A 22,037-nucleotide genomic window follows, 5' to 3' on the forward strand; every position below is an offset into this window, starting at 1 on the left:
ATGGAAGTGACAGTGATGGGCACAGGGTCAGCTGGAGGAGGTGGAGTGCAAGTGGGTTGGGGCCAGAGGCTGTTTTGAGAAAATGCTCTCCACCATGGTGTGAAAGCAGTCCGCAAATTCAGAGGAAATAATGTGTCTTCCCCCTCCTGCCACCTCTGGCCTCACTGATATGATGCCTGTCCCACAGGCACAAAGGTGTCTGTGCCTGGCCCCTGATCCTGTCACCACTGAGCCCCAGTCTGGGTCATTCCACTGTGTGTTCCTTCCTGCCACAGTTCCTCCAATTTTTGCCTCTTCCTCCTGCTGCAGAGCACCTTCTGAGCTCTGCCTGCAAGCCTCATGTAGACTTCAGAGCAGAGAGTCTTCAGCCCTGGCCCTGCAGCTTCAGGGCAGGCATCCACAGGGCCCAGCTTGTACCGTGGGGCATAGAGGGTGCAGAACCAGGCATATGTGTCAGCGGCACAGCTTGGAATTGCTGGAGTACTGGGAGTGTGGGCAGACTGATCCCAATGCCCCTGGAGTCTGAGAAATCACTACCTGCTCCTCATGTAAGAAGGAAGCTTGCCCATTTAAGCAGTGCAAAATGCAGAGATCAGGAGATCCCTTTGCATCCTGCCACTATGCAGATGCTATGCAGCAACGCTTCCCTGAGCATGCCACTGAGCTCCTCTGCCAGCTTGGTCAGTCTCCTCCTTGTCCTCCCCAGTGTGAGTGAGCACGGGCTAGAAGCAGCACAACCAAACTACAGTTGCTTCTTCTAAATAACCAGAGAATGAACCATGAGTCTGGAGCATTATTTCTGCTTTTTTTAGTAGTCATATGTTGTGGAATGCACGAGGTTAATTGTGAGACTGCTGCCTTTTTGAGCTCCATAAGTCACTTGTGCGCCTTCTCAAGGGGCTCCCCCAGGGCAGTGTTCTCCCTTTGGGGACCTGGGGGTCTCTGCAGCAAATGTGAGGCAGTAGCATTTGCGAGGTGGGACACTCAGGCACACACAAATGGAGGATAAGGGGAGAGTACAGCAGCCAAATCCTTAAGGGGTGATCCCCAGACTGGTGTTTATAATTGATGCTTTATGCCTTATGCAGGGGGTCCTCAGCATCGCTCCCTGCCCCTTCCATGCCCCCACTGCAGAGGCTTTAGCAGGAGATGAGTGTGTGTGCCAAGTGCAGTTTGTTGACTGGCTGGTGCTGGAAGCAGGACGTGGCAGCAGGAGAGGCCCTTCCTTAGGCTTTTCTGGTGAATCGCTCCATTGGTGCTGGAGCAGCTGGAAGCAAATAGAACGTCCAGCCTGGCTGTTCTGAGAGGGTTCTCTCTGGAACTCCACCTGGACTTCTCAGTTTTAACCTGGTTTTGATACAGATTTTTTTCCATGCTTTCAAAATCTGCTGCTTTTGAAACCATCTGCAGAAATTGCCAATCTGGATATGAGTTTTTTTAGCATTTCTAATACAGAACTTTTACTAAATAAGGGATATGTCTACAGAACACTGAAAATATCTCTCAGAAAAAAAACAAAAAACAAACAGAAAGGGGATTTTACTCACTTTGCATGTGACTAGCCATAGGTGCTTTTGTCCATAGGAGAGCAGAATTATTTTTTAAGTACTTGACCCCTGGGCTGCCTGAGATGATTGAAAGCCCAGAGAACAATACTTCAGGCTGGTTTTGTAGTATGTGTGGCAGTGGGAGCACAGCTCTTGGTTGGCCACACAGGCTGGAGGATTTGCAGGTCTCAATGTCAGTGACTCCATTGGGTTCTGATACCAAGAGGCCACAACTATTCGTGGGTTTGCTCTGACTTGGTGGTGTGAGGTTGCTCTGGGTAGGATGCTCCAAGCTTCAATACCTCCAAGGACTGATGGGATTGTGTTGGGACCAAAGGCTCTGTTCCTTAAAAATCAAACCCAGCCAAAACTCTAATGTGTGTAAAGGATGTATGCTCAGAGAAATAAATTGTGTGTTAATTTGCTTTGTGTTATGCCTCTCTTCCAGTTGGTGCACTACGTGTGGAGTTTTCCCAGCCTGTAAACCTGGAAGAAGTGGCAAGACTAAACCCAGAGGTCAAAGCAGGAGGTCGTTTTACTCCGAAGGACTGTATAGCGCTTCAGAAAGTAGCAATAATCATCCCATTTAGGAACCGAGAGGAACACCTGAAGTACTGGCTGTTTTACCTGCACCCAATACTCCAAAGGCAGCAACTAGATTATGGTGTATATGTTATCAACCAGGTAAGATGCTAGAGACAAGGTTTTGTACAGCTGTCACAACTGTATACAGCTGTCACAAGTGCCTGTGCCCCTTAAACTAGAGGAGTGGTTGCTTTACTTTGAAAAGCCTAGGCTGGCAGGCTGGAATAAGGTTGCTTAAAGAAAGAAAAAGGAAGAAAAACTTTGCTTCAATGCTTTTAGTGAAAAACCTGAGATCCCTGCTTCTGCTCAGGTACAATTCACTCGTAAGAGCTTCTGCTTAAAGAAACCACTCGGTGAGGAGGAAAGAACTCCTACTAGCAGAACCCAATTCATTATCTCTTTCCAAATGTTCTTTTTTCCCAACTGCTGCAGGAATGGCATGCAGAGATTTTTAAGGTGACAAGTTGGTATAATGCCTAGTTTGGTAGCAGATGTGCCATAAGTGTGTAGGATTTCACTTTATCAAGCACCTTCTGTTCATGTTAGTGCACAAAGTCAGGATAGAGAAAACAAAGATGTGGCAGTGGGGCAGGGAAGTGGTTGTCTTCAGGGGAATAGAAAAGAAACAAGCAATCATGGGGAAGTTCTTGATGTTTTTTGTTTTCGGGCTTTTTTTTTTTCTTGATATCTGGTGGCCTTCAATCTGCCCTTTAAAAAAAAGAAAGGCATAAAAATGCACATTTCACTCAAGACAAGCTGTCTTAATTTATAGCATAATGGTGTTTAAATAAGTGATTGTTTGCCCTTAGAAAGGCTTAAAATGTGCAGGCATTTGTACAGGCTGCAGGATGAAAGGGCAGATGCAGTTCTGAGACCCCCAGCAGAGACCACCTTCTGGACATTCCACTGCAGTTTCTCTCTTGGTTATGTATTTTTGTCCAGTTTTCTCAGCTCAGTAAGAACTGAGATGAAATAACATGCTTCTTTAAGTGCTACCTCCTTAAACTTCTGCTCCGACCAGCTGGTGTGTTTGGGCATATCAAACACCATGAATATTTAAAATGGTCACCCAAGCAATGAATTTTGTCACAGACTTGAAAGTAAGGGGAGACTAATCCCGAGAGAGAAAAACGATACCCCATTACTACAATTTCTCTTACTTTGCTCATTTCCAGGGTGCCAGAGATCAGGACAAAAGAGATTTCTGGGGAATTAGCAGTAGTCCACCAGTACAGCAGCCAGGATGGTTCGGTGTCTGCATCTGACTGTGCTTGTGGCTTGGCAGCTACACTGCTGAGATCACAAGGCATTTCTGTGACTGGCATGCCGTGCCCTAAAATTGAGCTCTGTGAGGAAGCCCTTCCTCTGTAATGCAAGGAGCAGCTGGTGCCACTGTGGTGCAGCAGCACAGGGCCAGCTCAGCCCTCCATCCTTGGGGCTGTGTTTCCTTGCAGGTGCAGCATTTTCCCGTGCCTGTTGTCAGTGCCACAGGGCTGGCTGAACCCTTGCTGGCCAGGGGGCGCCAGTGATGCCAGCGGCAGGATAGGGCCTCCCTGCACTGAGCGCCACTTGGAATTCAGAGTGTGGTGTGCCTTCTAGCAGTGGTCCTGCTTTCCCAGGCAGGTGTAGTCACCTGCCAGCTGTGAGAGCTGCCTGCACATGGTCTGGGGCATTGCTTGTGGGAGAGCAACTGCCTCCACTGTGAAGAGCTGGCAGTGCAGCTGGGAGTGGTGTTTCTCCATCAGTGGTGTTCCAGAATGAGGAAAGCAGTGCTGGTGCCCCTTAAGGCAGGCAGTGTGTGAAGCCTGGTTGGAGTCCCTGCTGCTACTGTGATGGTGTGTGCTAGCTTGCATTGCCCTGTGTTGCTGGCTACTGTGGGCCTGTTCTCCAGCACTAGGGCTGTGTGCTTTACAGTAAACTCTCACAGAAGTTTTTGAAGCAAATGCTTTTTCAGGTGCATCTCTTGGGCATAGTTTGAGTGAGAGTGAAATGCAGTACACAGAATATATATGCCCTGGCCACATCCAGCAGATATAGGTTAGCAAGTAAGACTACTTGATTTGTGAAATAAACATCCTCTTTCTGCATGCCTCTAATAAGCTGTGTCTAGAAGAAGTGGAGTGGTTAGTCAGTAAACCCGCTGGATGCATCTCCCAAGGGTGAGTGGGAACACTGAATAGAGAGAGATGCAGAAAATGTATTAATTCATCCTGAAGTACAGTAGGAAAACAGTCTTATTTCTCTGCTGTCTTGACAATTGCTTTTCTCTTTTTCTTGTGTGTCCTTCCCTTTGCATCTGCCCTCTTTTTTTTTTTTTTTTTTTTTTTTTTCCTTCTAGTGGGGAAATATTACCTTTACTTGTTAATCCTGTCTATATCAAAGCAATCACTGAAGCAAGGAGAATTACTGTGTGATCTGGTTCTTACACGCTGCCTACATGCTCTTCTGTGCTCTGCATCTCATAGAAAGAAAAAGGAGCGCTGAGCCCTGCTACTGCTGCACTGGTAATGTCAAACTTCTTCCTTTCAGCGCAATGTGTTTCTGTCACAAGTCCAGTGTGTCTCCACCGTGCTGTTCTTGTGTGCCTGAATGCCTCTGAGTAGGACTTGGCTGAAGTCAGGGGGATGATGTCTGTAAAATATCTGGCATTGTAACAGGAGCCAGTGGAAAATAACGTATTATGTTTCACCTTGGACACTCCACCCCTAGGAAAACCCAAACCCAGTGGGTGGAATAGCCATGAGAGGATTTTTGAGGTAAATCTAGATGAGGATGTGAGGGCGGGCATGCTGTGCCCATCACCCATCGGTGCAGCAAGTGACGAATTTGCAGTGTCTCTCTCAGCCTCACTCCCACCGTTATCTTGGCGTTCTCCTGCACCTGTGGCTACTGCCACGCAGATGCTCGGGTCTAGAAATTAAACTTCTCACTGCATTTCAGCCCATGCAAATGCCCATGCAGCCAGACTAAAGTTTGGGAAAGGGAAGACTTAGCCAATTCCCTGGAAACTGGGCAGTTTTCCAACTGTTTTCCACTGGCCTCTGGTGCTATTTGCAGTGTCTTGGTAGCAGTTTTCCAGAGAGGTGTGTGAGTGTGGAGTGGTTGGGGCGTCACTCTTATTCGTGTTACTTTGCAGGGGGTGTTAGGTGGGCAAAGGAGGGAATTGTGTTCAGCTCCTGCTTACCCTTGCAGTGTCAGGGGAGACAGGTTTCCGCTGTGGCTGCTCTCTCCCACTGTCCAGCGTAATTGTGCCGAGGCCTCAGAACACCCTGTGACAGAGGAACACCCAAGTATCTCCTGATATCCCTCTATGGCTCTGGAAACCTTTTCCTACGTGGTCAAGTCCACTGGAAGAAGGACTTTCCTGTGGACATTGTGTGTGTAGTTCAGGCTATCTCAGCATATCCGTGACTTAGCTAGCAAGCTCCCACTGGAGGTGACGGCTTTCTCCTTGTTGGCCAGAAACATACATCCTCACCATTACCTCCCTGAGATCTGGTGAGTGTAGGATTCAAGTGAAAGAGATGCAGCCACATTTCATCTCTGCTGTCTGCAAGAGGAATCACAGAGCTGCCTCCTGAATAGATGTGGGAGGCAGAACACGGTCAGAACATGTGGCTTCTTGCTGGTTTGCAGCCTCTTTAGTTTGAGTAATGATTCCAAAAACCTCATTTTTTTCTGTCTAGCATGAGGAAAAAAAAAAAAAAAAAAAAAAGAATCCTCCTTTGGCAGGTCTGGCTAAACAAACCAGATTCAGCTGGTTCAGAGGTAAGGGATGGGAAGCAAAGAAGCCTGGATGTTGTTCTGCTCAGGCTGATCATTCACCTCCAGCTGCAAGCAGGAGTCAGTGTCAGACCTTGTAGGACTGAGGCAGCAGTTTGTTCTGGGAGTGATAGAGAGAATTAATTCAGGAGCCAAAAGCAGGTGCTGAGCACCAGCACTGAACTCAGATGTGGCTTAAGTTTCAGGACAAGAGAACATTGGGAAAAAATTGTCAGAAAAAAAATTAGCAAAAATGTGCTTGGACTACATATTTTCTGTCTCAAAGCCTAAGAAAGCAAAGAAACTATGTCTAGAGCTTGACTGCATTGTTAAACTAGCAGTTGTCTGTGCACTGCCCCGCTCTTCAGGATAATGTTCCTGTGTCCAAGCAAGTCCAAACTAACCCATTTCTTTGTGATAAGTAACAGCATTCATGGGATGACAGGCTACCAGGCTGAGGTGAGAGATGGAAGTTTTTCCAGTTGTGCTTTACCCACGTTCTCAGGGGTCACCGGTGGGTACCACGCTCTGTGCTGAAGAAAGTTTTCACAGCTCTGGTTTGTTGTTTGGTTGTTTTTCCAAACTGTCAGGGATCAGTCAAAGATGGCAGCCTGCAGCATGCATGTGAATTTTGAGAGATTGGAATCTGAGATACCGAAAGCACACTAGCGCTTCCACAGTGCCTTAAGTAAAGAAACAGCTTCTGCAAAAAGCAAACCCTCTTGTTAGTCTATTTTTGTTCCAACACATTGTGTTAAAGCCCCACATACCTTCTGGGACAGAAAACCAACCTCTTGCCCTCAAAGCAGTCAGTTGATAGCAGCCTTGCAAAGTTTGCTGCATGAGCTACATGCTCACTGTAAAGTTACTAAAAAATGGCTGGAAGAGGGTTCTTTGTTTTCTTGTACGGGTTATGATTCCCTTCTTCCTAGTCTTCTGGATGCCAGAGTGTGAAGCTGCGTGGCCATTTGGGAGGAGACTAGCAATGCCCATGTGAAGCGTTTGCCCTGTGTCCTGTCCCTCTCCATACACAGGGCTCCAGTGTGAGCTCTGCCAGAGTCCTGTGGGTGAGGAGCAGGAAGGATCCTCTATGCTCTTGGTGCAAAACTCTCTGTGCTTTGAGGTTTTTAGGGGATCAGCTTAAAAACACACCTCCTTGTAGCACTGTTAATCGGCATATGTCGCCCAGAAGAGTTAGAGGCTACCTGAAGGTACTGGGTAATTATAGCTGATGCTCTGCTGGTAACAAAATTGGTGTGAACTGCCCTTTGCCTTGAATTTCATTAGGAAAAGAGCAGCCAAAGGATATGAAATGAAGCCACTCTCCTAGACTGGCCCCAGCATTTGCTTTGAGGTGTGAGCACTTTGCACCAACACCAGGATGAGTCCCTCTTGTAACCTTGGAGCCAAGTTTGGATTTGATGCTGTGGGACCTGGGGAGGGCTCAGCAGCACCCTTTGCTGGGGAAAGAAAACCCTCCAATCTCATTACCTCAGCTACTTCCTCTCCCCAGCCTCATTGTTCCACTTGCCTTCATTTTCTGTACTCGAGTTTTCACTCGAGTTTTCTTGCTTCATGCATAATGGTGATTGTCCACCCACCACCTTATTATTGTGTGAACCCTTTTGTTTTGGGTGAGGATGCTGAGAATTTGCTCAGATCTTCTTCCATGACAGCTTACTCCCCCCTGTGAAGCCATTTATGCCTAAGGCAGGTTGAGGAATGCTTTTGAAAACTTTGGTTTGACGCTTACATTTTAAGACCTTCATTTGGAATATACTTGGAGCTGTTTCAAGAACCTGCATTGGCTCTTCAGCAGCAGATCTATTAACCTGTCTGGATTAAACAGTTACCAAAAGGATTGTTTATTAACCAGGTAAAGCTGTTACAGAGAAAGCTGTGTTTTAAGGTGTTGCTCCTTGGGCATAGTATTTTATCCATCCTTGATTTGCATCCCATATTGGGTGTGGGTAGTGCAGGGAGGTGGGACAGCTTGCACACTGAGGGAGTCCTTTGTCTTGACAGTGCTCAGAAAGTGTGGAGGACTAAAGGTTGAATGGATTTGGCAGTCTTGGTTTCCAGGGTGGCAAAAACCTTCAGTCTCTTTCAGCCATGCCATATGAGTTTCTTTCTACCTGCCCCGTTCCCTTGTACAGGATTTGAGCTTGAAGCTGCTGCTGCAGAGCGGGGTCTTCAATTGGAAATCCTTACTCTCAAACCATGAGTATTCTTGGGTTTTGGGTACAATCTTTTAGCTTTTCAAAAGTACTCAGCAGTTTGCGAGCCTGTACTTGTGCTCAGATCTGTATGTGCTTTTGAAATGTTTTTGCCTGAAGAAGCCCAAACAGGTTCTCTTCAGATGCTACATTGCTTGGGGAGGAAAGTGGAGATTTTCCTCCCCTGCTCTCGGCCAGTCCCTTCATTAGCTGTGTTTGCCCTGGGATAAGTATGCCCTGCTGTAGTGTCAGTTCTTTTCAAGTCCTTCCTGTCATGGTGAGAGCTGTCCTGATTTCATTTTCCCATCGATGCCCCCAGGAGAGATGAACAGTGGTAGAAGGGGAAAGCACCAAAGAAGGGGATGTGCCACTGCAGCAATGGCAGTATCAATCTCTTGAGCTGTAGCCCTTTCAGAAAGCAGCTTGTGCTGGTCTGCCATGCAGTAACCAAGGCTGTGTGTCACAGCCACGTGCTGAAGCTGCTTCCTAGGGTCCAGGGAGCATCCTGCTCCTCTGCATTTGTGGCTGCTCAGGGCTTGGCAGAGGGTCAGAGGTGAGCAGCAGAGCATCAGACCTTGGCTCCTGGTACTGTCTCATGCTTTGCAAATCAGGTCTGACGTGTTATCACCTGTTGCTCAGCAGTGGCTGTGCCACAGTCTCACACCCATGCTGTGGCAGAGCTTAGGAGGAGGGTGCTGAAATTCTGGCCACAGCAAGGTTTTGGTCAGGGGTCTTTGTCATGGCTGTAAGCTAAAGCATTGCCAATGTTTCCCTCTGTAGCAAGGGTCCTGTATTCCAGAGGAGCTCACCTCTTTTTGCTTTTTTCTGCCACTCCAGGAAGCCCCACCTGCTTGCCCTGTATAAGAAAACTCAATCCTCAAATGCCTGTGCACAGAGTGGGACATAGGGGCTGTTTAGTACTGTATCAAAACCTGTCCTGTTGGAGGCTCCCACCAAGCGATGAGAGCTGAGCTGGGTCCATCCTTTCTTAGCCATTTTTCCTGCCCCCATGGCTTGTGGCTGTCCCAGACGTCACTGTCCTGCAGGCAGCATTTGGACTCACGGAGGTCTGCTGCAAACATGCCATGGGTGCTGCAAGGGCAGTGCTCGGGCTCAAGCTCAGTCCATCAGGGCATGCCAGCCCTCTGCAGCATCTGGCAACAGGTAAGAAACTGTTGATATCAATTGTCAAATTCAAGTCACTTAACTGTTTTTATTTGTTTTTAAATTAGGATGGAGAAGAAGAATTTAACCGTGCTAAACTGCTGAACATTGGATTTGCAGAGGCCTTGAAGGAGTATGACTATGATTGCTTTGTGTTTAGTGATGTAGACCTCATCCCAATGGATGACAGGAACACCTACAGATGTTACAACCAGCCACGGCACCTCTCTGTATCCATGGATAAATTCGGATTTCGGTGAGAAACCTTTCCAAGTGGCATCTTTTTCCTAATACACTGCCAAACTAGCAGGGCAGGCGCAGTGTTACACATCCCCGCCCATCACTGAAAGCATGGGAAAGCATCTCTCCCAAAAGCCTGTCTTAACGTGCATGGCCCTGCAGGGAGCGGGTGGCTGCAGGGGAGGAGGAGGGCGGAGAAATGCTGCAGAGCAGTTTATTAAAATTCTCAGCCCCTGGAAGGTGAAAGGTAGGGTGAGGAAGAGCTAAGCACCCTTCATTTTTCAGATATCCACATATCCCTTCTTGTATTTTAGTCTGGAAGCTGGAAGACAGCTAGTGTTTCCACCCAGTCTGAAAGTGAGACACTCACATACTGAGAATTATGTGCAGCTTCAAAAAGACTGCATCAGACACTATTTTAAGAGCAAGACAAAATTTTTTGGCTGTTTGGTTTTATGCAACTGAGAGACCTGCTCTGGTACATGAGAGCAGCGCAGAGCAAAATCTCTTGCAGCATACATTTGGGTTCAACAAGCTGTTCTGAACAAAAACGTGTCTTGCTTTTCCTTCCTGGTTTGTAGTGGGGTTTTTTGGGTAGTTTTTTTTTTGTTTGGTTGGGGGTTTTTGGGAGGAGGGGTTGGTTTGTTGATTTGGTTTTCTGTGTTTTTGTTTGTTTTTCTTTCTTATCCCAAAGCACCAAGGAGGAGTTTAAAAGCTCATCTAAAAAGTGAAGACTGGCCATGACCCTTTGGTGGCCAGTAGTGCTGAAGCTATAGCAGTGGTGGTGTTGGCAGGGTCCCTACAAGTCTCCACTCCAGACCCCAGCCCTGCTTGGAGCAGGACTGCCACTGGCACTATAGCAGCTGCAATTCTCTCTTGCATGGAGGTGAAACTTAGAAATGCATGGCCCTGGGGATTCCTCTGCTTGTTAAAGTAGAGAAAGGTCTGTACTAGGTCCTGGTGATCCCCGTGTGGACCCTCTCCTTATGCTCTGGGTCTGAATTTCATCTGTCCCCAATCTCCTGGTGAATTGTCCCATTTCAAGTGGGAGCTGGTTGGCTTTCTGTATGCAGGGTCACACTGTCAGCTCAGTTTTGGGCTGCAAGCTTCATTTTAGGGCACCGAGGAGTATGGAGGTGAGTGCTAGAGTTGCAGGAGGAGAAGGGTCTGTGCCACATCCAATGTCTGTCTGAGCTCTTACTACTCCTGTAGCATTCATGTCACCTTTGGTGATATGCATTTCAGCCTGTCCTTTGAGGACAGTGTAGTGCTTAGTGAAAGGCTGCAGCTGCTTTCAGTTGTAAAATACTTCTCAGACATATTGGGGACTGAGCCCACCAGTTACCTCTCTCTCAGCTGAGTCCAGGGTACCACAACACATGGCTGCTTCCTGTGGCAGGAAGGTGCCTTGCAGTGGGTGCTGGCTATGTTTGGGCTGGGTGAAGGGCAGCACTTTTCAGGCAGGCAGGCTGCCCCTTGGCTGGCACCTCTTCTCTAATGTGCTCTTTTCTTTGCTTCCAGGTTGCCTTACAATCAGTATTTTGGAGGTGTATCTGCCCTGAGCAAAGAGCAGTTCACGAAGATCAATGGGTTCCCAAACAATTACTGGGGCTGGGGTGGTGAAGATGATGACATTTATAACAGGTAAATAATTTTTCCTCCTTGGCACCCTGGGGTGTATCCAGGGTGGGGATGAACACAGACCTGCTGCTCTCAGTGAGTATGGGGGAACATGAGGTCTCTCCAAGCAGGAGGTGAAGGTGGTCTGTGGGAAGCCTCCTGGCTCAGCAAGAGCATGTTCCTGATGGTGTTGGCACCCCATTTCTCAGCTCCCAAGGTGCAGTGGGAAGGGAATCTAGTTGGAAAAGTGCCCCCTCCCCATGCCACTGTTGATTCTTCCTGTAGCCTCGCCAGCATCCGCACCAGTGAACTGGCTGGTGCAGTGTGCTTCTGGGTCTCCCAGCACTGGCTCAGAGAAGGGGATTTAGGACATGCAGCTGTAGGACCTTGACCCACCTTGCCCAATGCAGCCCAAGATTTGTTTGGGTCTGCAGCCTTGTTGAAGATCCCTTTGTTCCCAGAAGAGCTCCGTTTGTCAGGCTATAAGCAGCTCTGTATAATGCTGTGAGCCACATGAACTTGACTGGTAGGAAGCTGGGCTCAGAACTGCAGGAGAGGAGGAAGGTGTTTTCACAGGGCAGGCTGGGAAGACCAGGGCAAAGGATGAACATGGGCTTCATTCCTACCTTACAGCTTCACATACCCACAGCATTCCCTGAGAGAAATCATCATGAGAGGCTTGTATTTGGAAGCCTTCTTCATGTTTCTCAGTGACAAAACCACTCTGTGATCTTTTATCTGGGTTTTCTGAGCTCTGCTGGGCAAGGATGTTCCAAAAAACCAAAAAAAAAATTGTACCTTCCTGAGGTTTTGCACTTCTGTTAAAAAACTAAGAGAGGGACAGCTTTCCAGTAGGGCATTTAGAGCAAGGTGGTACTTTTTGGGGCACTGAGGTTTTGAGGAACAGAAGATACTACACAGAAGTGAAAAGGGAGAGGCAAAGAAGAAATCAAGTGCTTTTTCATCACTGATACCCATGAAAAACTCTGCAGGTGCTTTGTAGAGAGCATGCAAACAAAGACAGGCTGCCCCTCACCTGGTAGGTCCCAGCTGGGACCACTGTGGCTCTGACCTTGTGTCTCCCTCATGCTGCTTCACCACCATTCAGTTTGATTCCCCCCAGCGCTGCAGCTTTCACTTCACAAAAAATAAGTGCTCTTCTGGCTCCTATCCAGATGGGTTAAAAACTAGAGAACTCCTACTCAAATTCGAGTCTACAGCCTGGACCAGGGTTAATGTGGGTGTCAGGTGTTTGGAGGAGATGGAGGTGTAAATGAGGGTGTGGTGAATTATCTTGGTGTTGGCAGAGGGAGGTCTCTTACTTTGCACCATAGATAAAGTGTCTGTGTGGGAGAGAACTGGCTTTCCTTCCTTGTATTGGCAAGCTTGGAAGTGCATTAGTAACATCCTTCCTCAAAAAGAAAAAAAAGTAGGTGAAACCAGTGATCATTTGTGGAAGGTGCAGCAGAGTTTCCCACATCCGTTGGGTGTTTAATGTTCTTGCTTTCTACAGGCTGGTGTTTAAAGGCATGGGGATATCCCGTCCAGATGCGGTCATTGGGAAGTGCAGAATGATCCGGCACTCCCGGGACAGGAAGAACGAACCCAACCCTGAGAGGTGTGTCTCACCCTGTCCCACAGCAGGTTTTGGGGTGCCTCCTGCCCTTGCTGCTCCGACTGCTTGGCTTTCTGATTGCCGGGCACAGAGGTAGAATGTGAAAAGGCTGCAGCCATCTCCTCCCTGACTGAGCTCTCTCCTCCTGCTCTGTAAGCTGACACCTTCCCCTTGCCAGTTTATCTGATTATAGTCATTTTCCCCAACATTGCACTATGGCACAGAGGCCTCTCCTCTTTTTTATTTCTTAAACACAGAAAATTAGATTCTGGGCTGTTCTTTCCAGCTTTGGGGCATAAACCTCTGCTCCAGTGCAGAGCTGGAAAAGGACCTGTGTGATTTAAAAAGGTTGGCTGCTTCTTCCTAGCTAAAATTTGACCCCATAGGGATGCATTGGCCCACTGCTCAGGGTGGCCTAATCTTGGAATTTACAGCACTGATACTCAGGTTTTTCTTGAAACACCTGCGATGCTGCCTGAGAGGCATGCAAAGATGATATTGTTTAAACATTTTTCCCTTCTTTCTTTGTTGTTTCCACCCTCTTCCCCACTTTTTTTCTTCCGTCCTGCAGGTTTGACCGAATTGCTCATACACGGGAGACAATGAATTCTGATGGCTTAAATACACTATCCTACAAGGTATTAAGAGCTGACAAGTACCCTCTGTACACAAAAATCACAGTGGATATTGGCTCCCCCAATAGCTAACATCAGAGACACAACAGAGATTTGCCTATATTGCCCAGGATCTCTGGCCTCACTGATGATTTACGTGTGCTGGTTTTATAACAGTTGCAATGAACCAAAAAAAAAGGGCCTCTTTTGGCATGCCAAAGTATCTCCTAATTGGTTGGATAAGTGCTTTTTTAAATTTCAAACTTGACTTTACACAACTTTCTAGCTCTCCATTGTTTTGTAAGTCCAGAAGCTGTATATACAAGTTGTAAATAGCTACTTTGCCAGAAAATGTTGACTCTGATCTATTTGCTGCAGTACTTCCCATGCTGAGTTAATTGCTGGACTCAAATTTTTCTGATGATGACTGTGATGTATCAATAGTTAATGCACATGCTATTTGGTATTTTGAATGAGGTGTGTTCAGGCATTCTTTTTAATTCATTCCTGGTTTTACTTTATGAAGGACTGTTAAATGCTGCTAAAATTGTCCGAGTTTACGCTTTGCATTAGATTTTTTTTTTTTAAATGGAGACAGCATAATACAACTTTTTTCTCATAGTGACCAAAACAAATATCTCCTCTATGTGCAGAGGAGGTGTTGAACAATCAAGTCTGGATTCAATGAATGTCATTATTTCTTTCAGTCTCAAAGGAGGCTTTGAGTGAGTTGAGACAGTTTGCCAGAATTTGTGGGTAAGCTTCCTGCATAAGGTGGGAGCTACACAGATTGACTTTAAAAACCGCTACCTTCAGATAACCTTACTTCTGGATATGATAGAGATTTTTTTTGCTTCAACACAACACCACCTGGGATTTTTGGGCAGGCGCTGGAAGGGTTCAGAGAGGAGTGGGTTTGTGGTGTTAGTTTTTGGTTTGTTTTTTTTTTTTTTTTTTTTTTTCATGAAATAAAGATTTATTTAATTGCACAAATAAATTATGGCCTTAAAATTTGCTAACTATTGTTAGCAGTCGTAGAAAGTTACCACGCTATTTAAGAGTTATCTGAAGCTTCCTAAAACCAAAATTTTCCCTTGCAAGGTTGTGCATAAAACTTGAAATCTTTTATTACTTTTGTTGTTGTTGTAACATTTTAATAAGTTTTAAAAGTAAATTGTGTACCATAAGCAGTATATTTAATACCAGATTAAAGTAGGGTGCAGCATAATAGGATATGATTCAAAGCCTCCTTTATCTTTAGAATAGTAGGCTTTTTATGTGTGTCATTATATATAAGCCATGTATTTTGTTTGCTCTGTGTATTTGTCTATTAAATCTCCTGCCCTGCTGAGATACACACAGCAGGGCTGACATCCAAACGATTTTTCTTTGCCTAAGGCCTGCTTGCAATGTGTGTCCTCTATCTGGAACCTCCTTTCTAATTGTCTCAGGCTTGAGGGGCATGCACATTTCTGTAGTACTATTTTCTGTCAGTGCACTGGGGCACCACCTGTACAGACCCTGCTTTTCCTCCCCTTGACCCTGTATTAAAGCCTCAAGCGCTGTCTCCCAGGGAGCTGGTTTAAGTGATTTAAAGCTCTTAGCTGGAACTGAGAACTGAATTCTTTCTGGTGAGTATTTTGCCACCAGCTCTGACCACAGCAATTTGCACTTCCTTGGCCTGTGCTGAAGGTTGTTAAAATCAGGGACACTTGTATTGGGGATCATCTTCAGCACTGCCTTTTTTTTTTTTTTTTTTCCCTTTGTTTGGTTTGGTTTGGTTTTTTGTTACATTTTTTGCGATCTGAAGGTTTTGCTGAACCCTTGCACTGCAGGGATGGGATCCTGCAGGGACCAGGGAACAGTGCATTTCTTCTTAGGCCAGCAGTGGCTCATAGGATTCATAAAGACTTAAACTCCTAGATGCCTTTTCAGTCTCACTCTGGAAAAGTCTTTGGCTCTTTTGGTTGAAATCTCTTTCTGGCTAGACTTGCTGCTCCAGTCATGGTGGGAGCTGAGGAAAGATGGGCTTGCATGGAGCAGGAGCAAAGCACAAGGAAGAAGGTTTGTTGTTAAGAGCTTATCCTTTGTGCTTATCATTGCAGTAAAAAAAAATAAAAATACAATGCAGTAGTCCTTATGGCAGATCAGGCTCCAGGTCTTAAAGATGCAAGGCAGTACAAGAACATGTGTTCTACAGAAACTGGGTCAAACGTCTCCCTGTAAAACACTGGCATGGGTGTAGTCCGTAGCAGTAATGGAGACACAGGAGAGGACTGTTTTTAACATTTTTTTCTAAGCTGCCTTAGAAGGAGGGCCCCACTCCCACAGCTAGCAGCAGATAACCAAAAATTTATCAAAGCTGCACTTGAAAATGCCATGCCTTTGCAGAGAGAACCTCAATTTTGTGCTGAGCCTTTTGTAAGTCGAAGAGTTGAGACCTTCAGCAGTAGTGGTGTCTGTCTGCTGCCAGGCGGGTGGAGGAGACACTGTCAGCATTCCTTGCAGTGACATTCTTTGACAGTTAGAAAAAAGTTAGTGCAACAACGCATTGTTTGGATGTATACTGAAATTATTCAATGTCGTGGAAGTGGGATGAGCAGTTGTTTCTGGCTGTTGCCATCAATGGTTTCTACAGCATGTGCCTTGAAAGAGGGAAGAAATGGAAACTGGAAAATCAGGAAACTTGAAAACCCTTTTCAGCAGAGATATACTAGCAGTGCAAGAAGCTGCTGCATAGTTTCTCTTCCAGTGCTAAAGCTACAAGCCATGTAAAGAACTAAAGCCACCTTGTGTAGCTCATGTTGCCCTTTGGTGCTGATCTGTGATTTCTAGATCTCATTGTCTCTGTGTAAACTGTATCACTCAAAATCATTAAATGCTCTTGACTCTACCTGGCCATGAAATTTATCTCTCCGGAATTTTCAGGGGCCACATCTACAAACACTTAGGTTGCACAGAAGCCAATTTGGACTGTGTCCTATGGTGGGTGGTGTTTCCTTGTCTCCTGCTGGTGAAAACACTCCAAGTGATACTGATTGTAACTAAGGGTTGAAACCCAGAGAAAACAGCTTCAAACGAGATGCTAATGCTTGGATTCTTTGGGATGACTGACTGCTTGTTATAGCATGAGGGAGAGTCCTGATATGCTGCTTTTCCCTATACTACTTGTATACTGGACTGCTTTTGGGTTTCCTGTAGATGGTTTTGCTTTTGCATTCTTACCATTTATATATCAAGGGATATGTAATCCAATGTTCCTTCTTTACTATTGATGTCAAATAAAAATATTTTCAGTTACGTTTGGCAGCATTGCTCTGGATTACTCCTCTCTCTGGGTGGGTTTCTGGCTCATGGGGTGGACAAAGCTGTACCTTAATCTCCTTGCATTAACTTTCTCCAGCTTTTCCTCCCTCTGGCTTCCCCCTGAATTTCTCTGTGCTGCAAAATTTTTGCCCGTTAGAGACACAGACCTCAGAGTCTCCATATGACACCAGAAACTGTAGGGTGGTTCCTTTATCTGTGAGTAGGGGGACAGCATGCAAAACATCCTGAAACCAGGCAGGGGATGCAAACTCATTCAGGGTGTGACCGCTTGGGGGAACAGGCCACTGCTTGCTCCTTGAGTGCTTGTGGGTTTGGCTAGAGTGTGAAAATGGAGAAGGAATTTCTGGGAAACTGAAGTAAATATTTGCCTGTGTTCCTTGGCAATTTCTTGCAAAAACAGTTTCTGTGGAAGAGATCTTTCTGGCCAGACTGTGGCTAAGGCTAGGCATGAGCTCCCCAATGCTTTCCAGGGAAAGACGGGCTTGTTTCCAGCTGAGACCAACTACCAGCCTCTGGGCCCAGGCTGGCACAGTGGGCAGGCCATCACCTAGCTCCTGCAGTTACTTGCAGGCATGCTCTGAGGACCGTATTGATTGAGGGCTCTAGAAAAGGGCAGTGGCCCCTGCCTGCTTTGTCCCTTCATAACTGCCTCCAAGGGCTTTGGGGACAACGCAGGACCATCACTATAAGGAAGTTGCCAGCAAACTGGGGTACTGCAGCAGGCTTGGTGGTCCCTGCTGTATCTTCTGTTGACTCTCATGCTCTGGAATGTTGCACAGGAATCACGGGTGTTACCTTTTCATGCTTTCATGTTTGGCATCTACAGGCAGAAAAATAATCTGAAAGCAACCTTCCACTTCCTCCTCCAGAGGGGTGGAGTATTCTGTGGGCAGAATACTGCCCTCTGCCCTCAGAGTATTGAGCTATTCCTTCTCTCTACACCCTGAGTGGGTGAGGCTCAGTGGCTAGAAGAAACCATGTGTGGAAATTCTGTCCCGTGCTGAAAGCGGTAGCTGAGAAGTGTCACCAGGATTTCACCCTTCTCCCCACTAGTTACCAAGGCTTCCCTGGACCAGATCATCATGTGGCTGGTAAAGGATCCTTTTACTTTTGCTGTGAGGCCATATTTGCTCTAGCAGAGCTTTCTCCACCTCCTGCTCCACCTGCCTGCCCAAGAGCCAGGATGAGGGAGTAGAGGTTTTTCACATTTATCGCACATGTTTACTCTGCTGCACTTCCCTGTTCTGCAGCCCACAGGGGGAAAAAAGAGCCAAAAAATCCACACGAAAAAAGAAAACAAAAGCTATTGTTAAAAGGAAGGAAAGTTCTAAGCTGGTTTGCTAAACCTTTTCACCTTCTTGGAAGGAGTCTAAAGTAGGCATGTTTGTCCTTTGTTCTTGCTTTGTATCTTAGCACAGCACTGTTGATTGCTGGATCTGTTCTTACTTGACTACATCCAATGTGCAGGATGTCTGTATACCTGGGGACAATGCACTTATGAGACCTCTGTTTTCTGTCAACCCAAGGCAGCAACCCCACTCCTGAAGCCTGTTTTCCTGATCCATCCACTGCTCTAAATGTAACTACCAGCAGTGCAGATGAGTGCATGAAGATCTCCATAGAGTCAGTGGTGACCTGACTTCCCAAGTCTGCACTAGACCTTGCATGAGCTAAGTGGGGAAAATAAGGGGTTTGGGTTAAGTCCAAAGGCTGGACTGAAGGATGTTTTCCTGATTACCTTCATGCCTTTCACATGCATGAAAATGGTTTCCAAGAATTCTAGTTCCATGATTTTTTCAAGGATGGAGGTATTGCTCATAATAATTTTGTAATTACATTTTGTAATTACTGCACAAAGATGGAGATCCTATTGCTGTTTCACATATCTTTCCTTGCCCTCACTAAAGGTGGGCATCAGATCAGATTTTTTATTCAGCCTTTTCCCATTTGCCATGATATTCCACCATGGCTGACAGCAGCTTCATTGATATGAACTAGTAACTCATCTGGGTTAGTGCCATATATTCTATTCTCTGAGCAGTTCTTCAGCCTCAGCATTTGGTCTTCTCACCTGCTTCCAAAACCAAGGTGGTAAATGCAGAGATCTGGGAGCAGGCTTTGCCTCTGAAGCTGATACAAAAATCCATTGATCATCGTGGGTTTTTTCCATATTGTCCAGTACCACAGTGTTTCCTCCATCTGTCAGTGGATGTGCATTTTCCCAACTTCCAGAATGCCTGTAGGGTCCTGTACTACCTTTAATGATCCTTTCTAGTCTGAGTTGTAGGTGGAACTTGGGCCATGCTCTCAATACCACCTCCAAGTACCCAAGCAAGCAATGTTTACTACATTCTTTTGCTGTCTATCATGTTTCCCATTCTTACATGCTGCTGTGTTGTTGTTGTGTTTTTATTGGGTTTTATTTTGTTTTTTATTTATTATTTTGCTACAAGAAGTGCCCTTTTTTAGTCAAGCAGGACATTTAGTGAAATTCCCAGTCTTCCTGCAGAAAAAAAGGCTTGGGGTATTCAGGATGAACACTGTGAGAAAACCCTTCCCAAGGAGGGTGATGCAGTCCTGGGACAGCATACTGAGGTGCTGGGGGTGCTGGCACCTTGGGAGGTTTCAAGGGTTGGTCAGTGGTTCCCAGGCTGTGTGACTGACATAGCACTAAACCAGCCCTTCAGGAGCTCCAGGCCAGAGCCTGTAGAGCAGCAGGAGTGCAGTCCCTGTGTGAAGGGACACTGCTGCACTAAGGTCATGGACAATACCAACAAGCCTAGAAACGCCTGCAGGGCACTTCCAAGAAAAGAGCAGGGAGTCGCCCAGTTGCCCATGCCTTGCAAACCTGCTTTACACGGTATTTTACTAACCAGAACTTGGCATTACACTGTGACCATCTGCTGTGCTGCAAGAGAGAAAGGGAGGAGCTGTGAAGATTTGCAAGGTTGTGTCAAATTCATCCAGAGCTGGCAAACCTGCTAAGCCCATATTTGGGAGCATGTGGAGGTGCTGCTGACTGTTGGCATATAGGAAATCACATTAAGAGCTCACTGACTAGTTTTGTGGGTTTTTTACATCCTCCAACTTTCTCTCAAGAGGGAGAGAAACAACTTAGTCAAAAAATGCAAAACACAGGTAGATTCCTATGTGAAAAAGAGTTTGAAAAGTCCTCCCTCAAGCAGCATCCCATCTAGCAAATGCCTCCGTTTTCTTTCCAAAAATACAATCTGGAACAGGAACAAAATTTAAAAGAAAAAATCGTAGCCACTGTTATCTCTTTCCCATGGGATTTAGTGATCCCTTTAAGTGAAACATGCTGACAAGTCTTCACAGGGAAGAAGCAGCACTGATGAAGGGAGTGTGGTGTCACAAAACTCCAGAGCCACATGTGTTCCAACAATGTGGGAGAAGATGTCTGAAGCATAACTATTCTCCCCACTTCCTGAAATACTGTTAGAAATACATAGGCCCAAGGAAGAGTGAGATGTGCCAGAGAAGAGACCAAGACTGGAAGAAATCTATATTGAAGGAGAAAGAGATTATTCTTCTGTTTGTGGTCCAAATTTCTTTGTCTTTCTGACTGTAGTATGACCAGAACTGATGTGTTCTTACAGAGGAGGCAGTGGTATGGTCAGCCCTGGGGTCTTTATGAATTTGATGCATTCACTCACTAATCATCAGTGCCTGGAGATGTGCTTGACATGAGGAAGTGCAAAGGCTGTGTAAGGACATCAGTGGCATAGGTGAGGTGGGGTGTGCTGGTTAAACAAATCTGCAGAGGCAGCCTCAGAATGTTACAGAAGCATAGAATGGCTGGGGTTAAAAGGGATCTTTAAAGACCTTCTAGTCCTAACTTCCCTGCTATGGCCAGGGACACCTTCCCCTAGACCAGACTGCTGAAAGCCCCATCCAACCTGCCTCCAAACACTTCCAAGACTGGGGCATCCATGTCTCTCCAGTTTTTAGAGATGTCATGTGAGACATGTGAGACTTCTCTGCAGAAGTTCAGGTGGATAACATATGATGCTCTGCAGAATGGACAAGTTTTGCTCATCTCAGGTGGAAAACACTGACTTTCTGCCTGTGTCTTGCCTGTGTCTCTAAAACTTGGTTTCTCACCCAGCTGCTAGAAATTTGCCTCACATATTTACCAGGCCTGGGTGGTTTTTCAAACTTAGGTCTAAGCAGGATCCTACAAGGGAGCACAAAACTAAGGGCAAGCTGGATGTCTCTGAAGCAATAGGAGGAGGAAGACTGCAGCTTCCACTTCAACTGGACAAATCCCTGAGTGATGATAAAAGTGTGAATTCTGATTTACACTAGCTTTTGCATAAAGGGATTGAGCAAGAGCCCTTGAGAGATCCTTCCCTGCCATAATAATTCTAAACCACTATCATACCCTTAGAAAACACAGAGGCAACAATTGACTCTGTTCTGGTTACTTCTGACTCACATGAGCATTGTGGTACTTCTCAACAAAACTCCTGGAGAAACAAGGTCTCAGCACACCTTGGTGATGTAACAAGGTGTACTGGTTTGAAAGCAAAACCAGTGAGACACTCCATATCAGAAATACAATTTAATAGGAGAGGGGAAAATGATAAAACAGATAAAAAGCAATTGTACAAAAGACCCCTGACAGAGTCAGAATACAGAGTCAGAATAGTCAGACCCCTGGCACCCTCTTTGTTAGGGTGGTGGTAGCAGTCCAGGTGAAGTGGTCTTGTTGAAGCAGTGATCCCACAGAAAATCTGGTAGCTCTTGTCCTCTGGGAATCCAGTGGGTGAAGACTCCGAAATCCCAGATTATATCCAGGTGGGAATGCTTGGCTCCTCCACCTGGGCAGAGCATCTGACAATAATGGGCTGATATCATTCTATGAGTCACGCAATGGGTCCTTGATGGCCCATTAAACAGAGGGAGCTCCCAGAGGGAGTTACCTGTGAGTCCTGCAGCAAGGCATTGACGGGTCATTAACAGAAGACAGTCTAGAGGGAGGGGGCAAGGATACACTGATCCACCTGGTTTCATCAGCTCATGAAGACCGTGGTAGAATACATACATTCCGCACATCTTACATTGTAACCTCCGACACAAGGATTGACCAGACAACACAGAGAACAGGAATGGAAACTGGGATTTCTCAGAGAGATCTGTTTAGCAGCCCTACAAGTTGTCATCTCACTGCAATGAGAATTTCTGGATGCCATCTGACTGCAGAGGTGGTGAGGGCCTGTAACATGTAAAGGGTTGCTGAATATCAGGGTCGGTGTTGGCTACTGCAAGCAGCCAGGTCTGTGACTGGTTGATGTGGCACTCTGCCTGAGAGTCTGCTCTCTGCAAA

At 46.2% G+C, this 22,037-nt stretch overlaps 1 protein-coding gene across 13 annotated transcripts in view; it reads left to right on the plus strand.

Annotated features, from left to right (window-relative positions):
• Positions 1–22,037, plus strand: part of B4GALT1 (beta-1,4-galactosyltransferase 1) — a 50,234-nt gene that overhangs the window by 10,642 nt on the left and 17,555 nt on the right. For 11 of the 13 annotated variants that reach the window (XM_066338617.1, XM_066338611.1, XM_066338609.1 and 8 more), the window contains exons 2-6: positions 1,996–2,231; positions 9,343–9,530; positions 11,036–11,158; positions 12,648–12,752; positions 13,321–13,387. In XM_066338617.1, coding sequence (XP_066194714.1) covers positions 1,996–2,231; positions 9,343–9,530; positions 11,036–11,158; positions 12,648–12,752; positions 13,321–13,387 — 719 coding nt within the window. Of the gene's footprint in view, positions 1–156; positions 1,240–1,995; positions 2,232–9,342; positions 9,531–11,035; positions 11,159–12,647; positions 12,753–13,320; positions 13,388–22,037 lie in introns of those variants that run through there. The other 2 variants (XM_066338615.1, XM_066338618.1) reach the window with 2 other exon arrangements.

Source organism: Sylvia atricapilla, chromosome Z, assembly GCF_009819655.1.
Source record: "Sylvia atricapilla isolate bSylAtr1 chromosome Z, bSylAtr1.pri, whole genome shotgun sequence".
Taxonomy (NCBI): Eukaryota; Metazoa; Chordata; class Aves; order Passeriformes; family Sylviidae; genus Sylvia; species Sylvia atricapilla.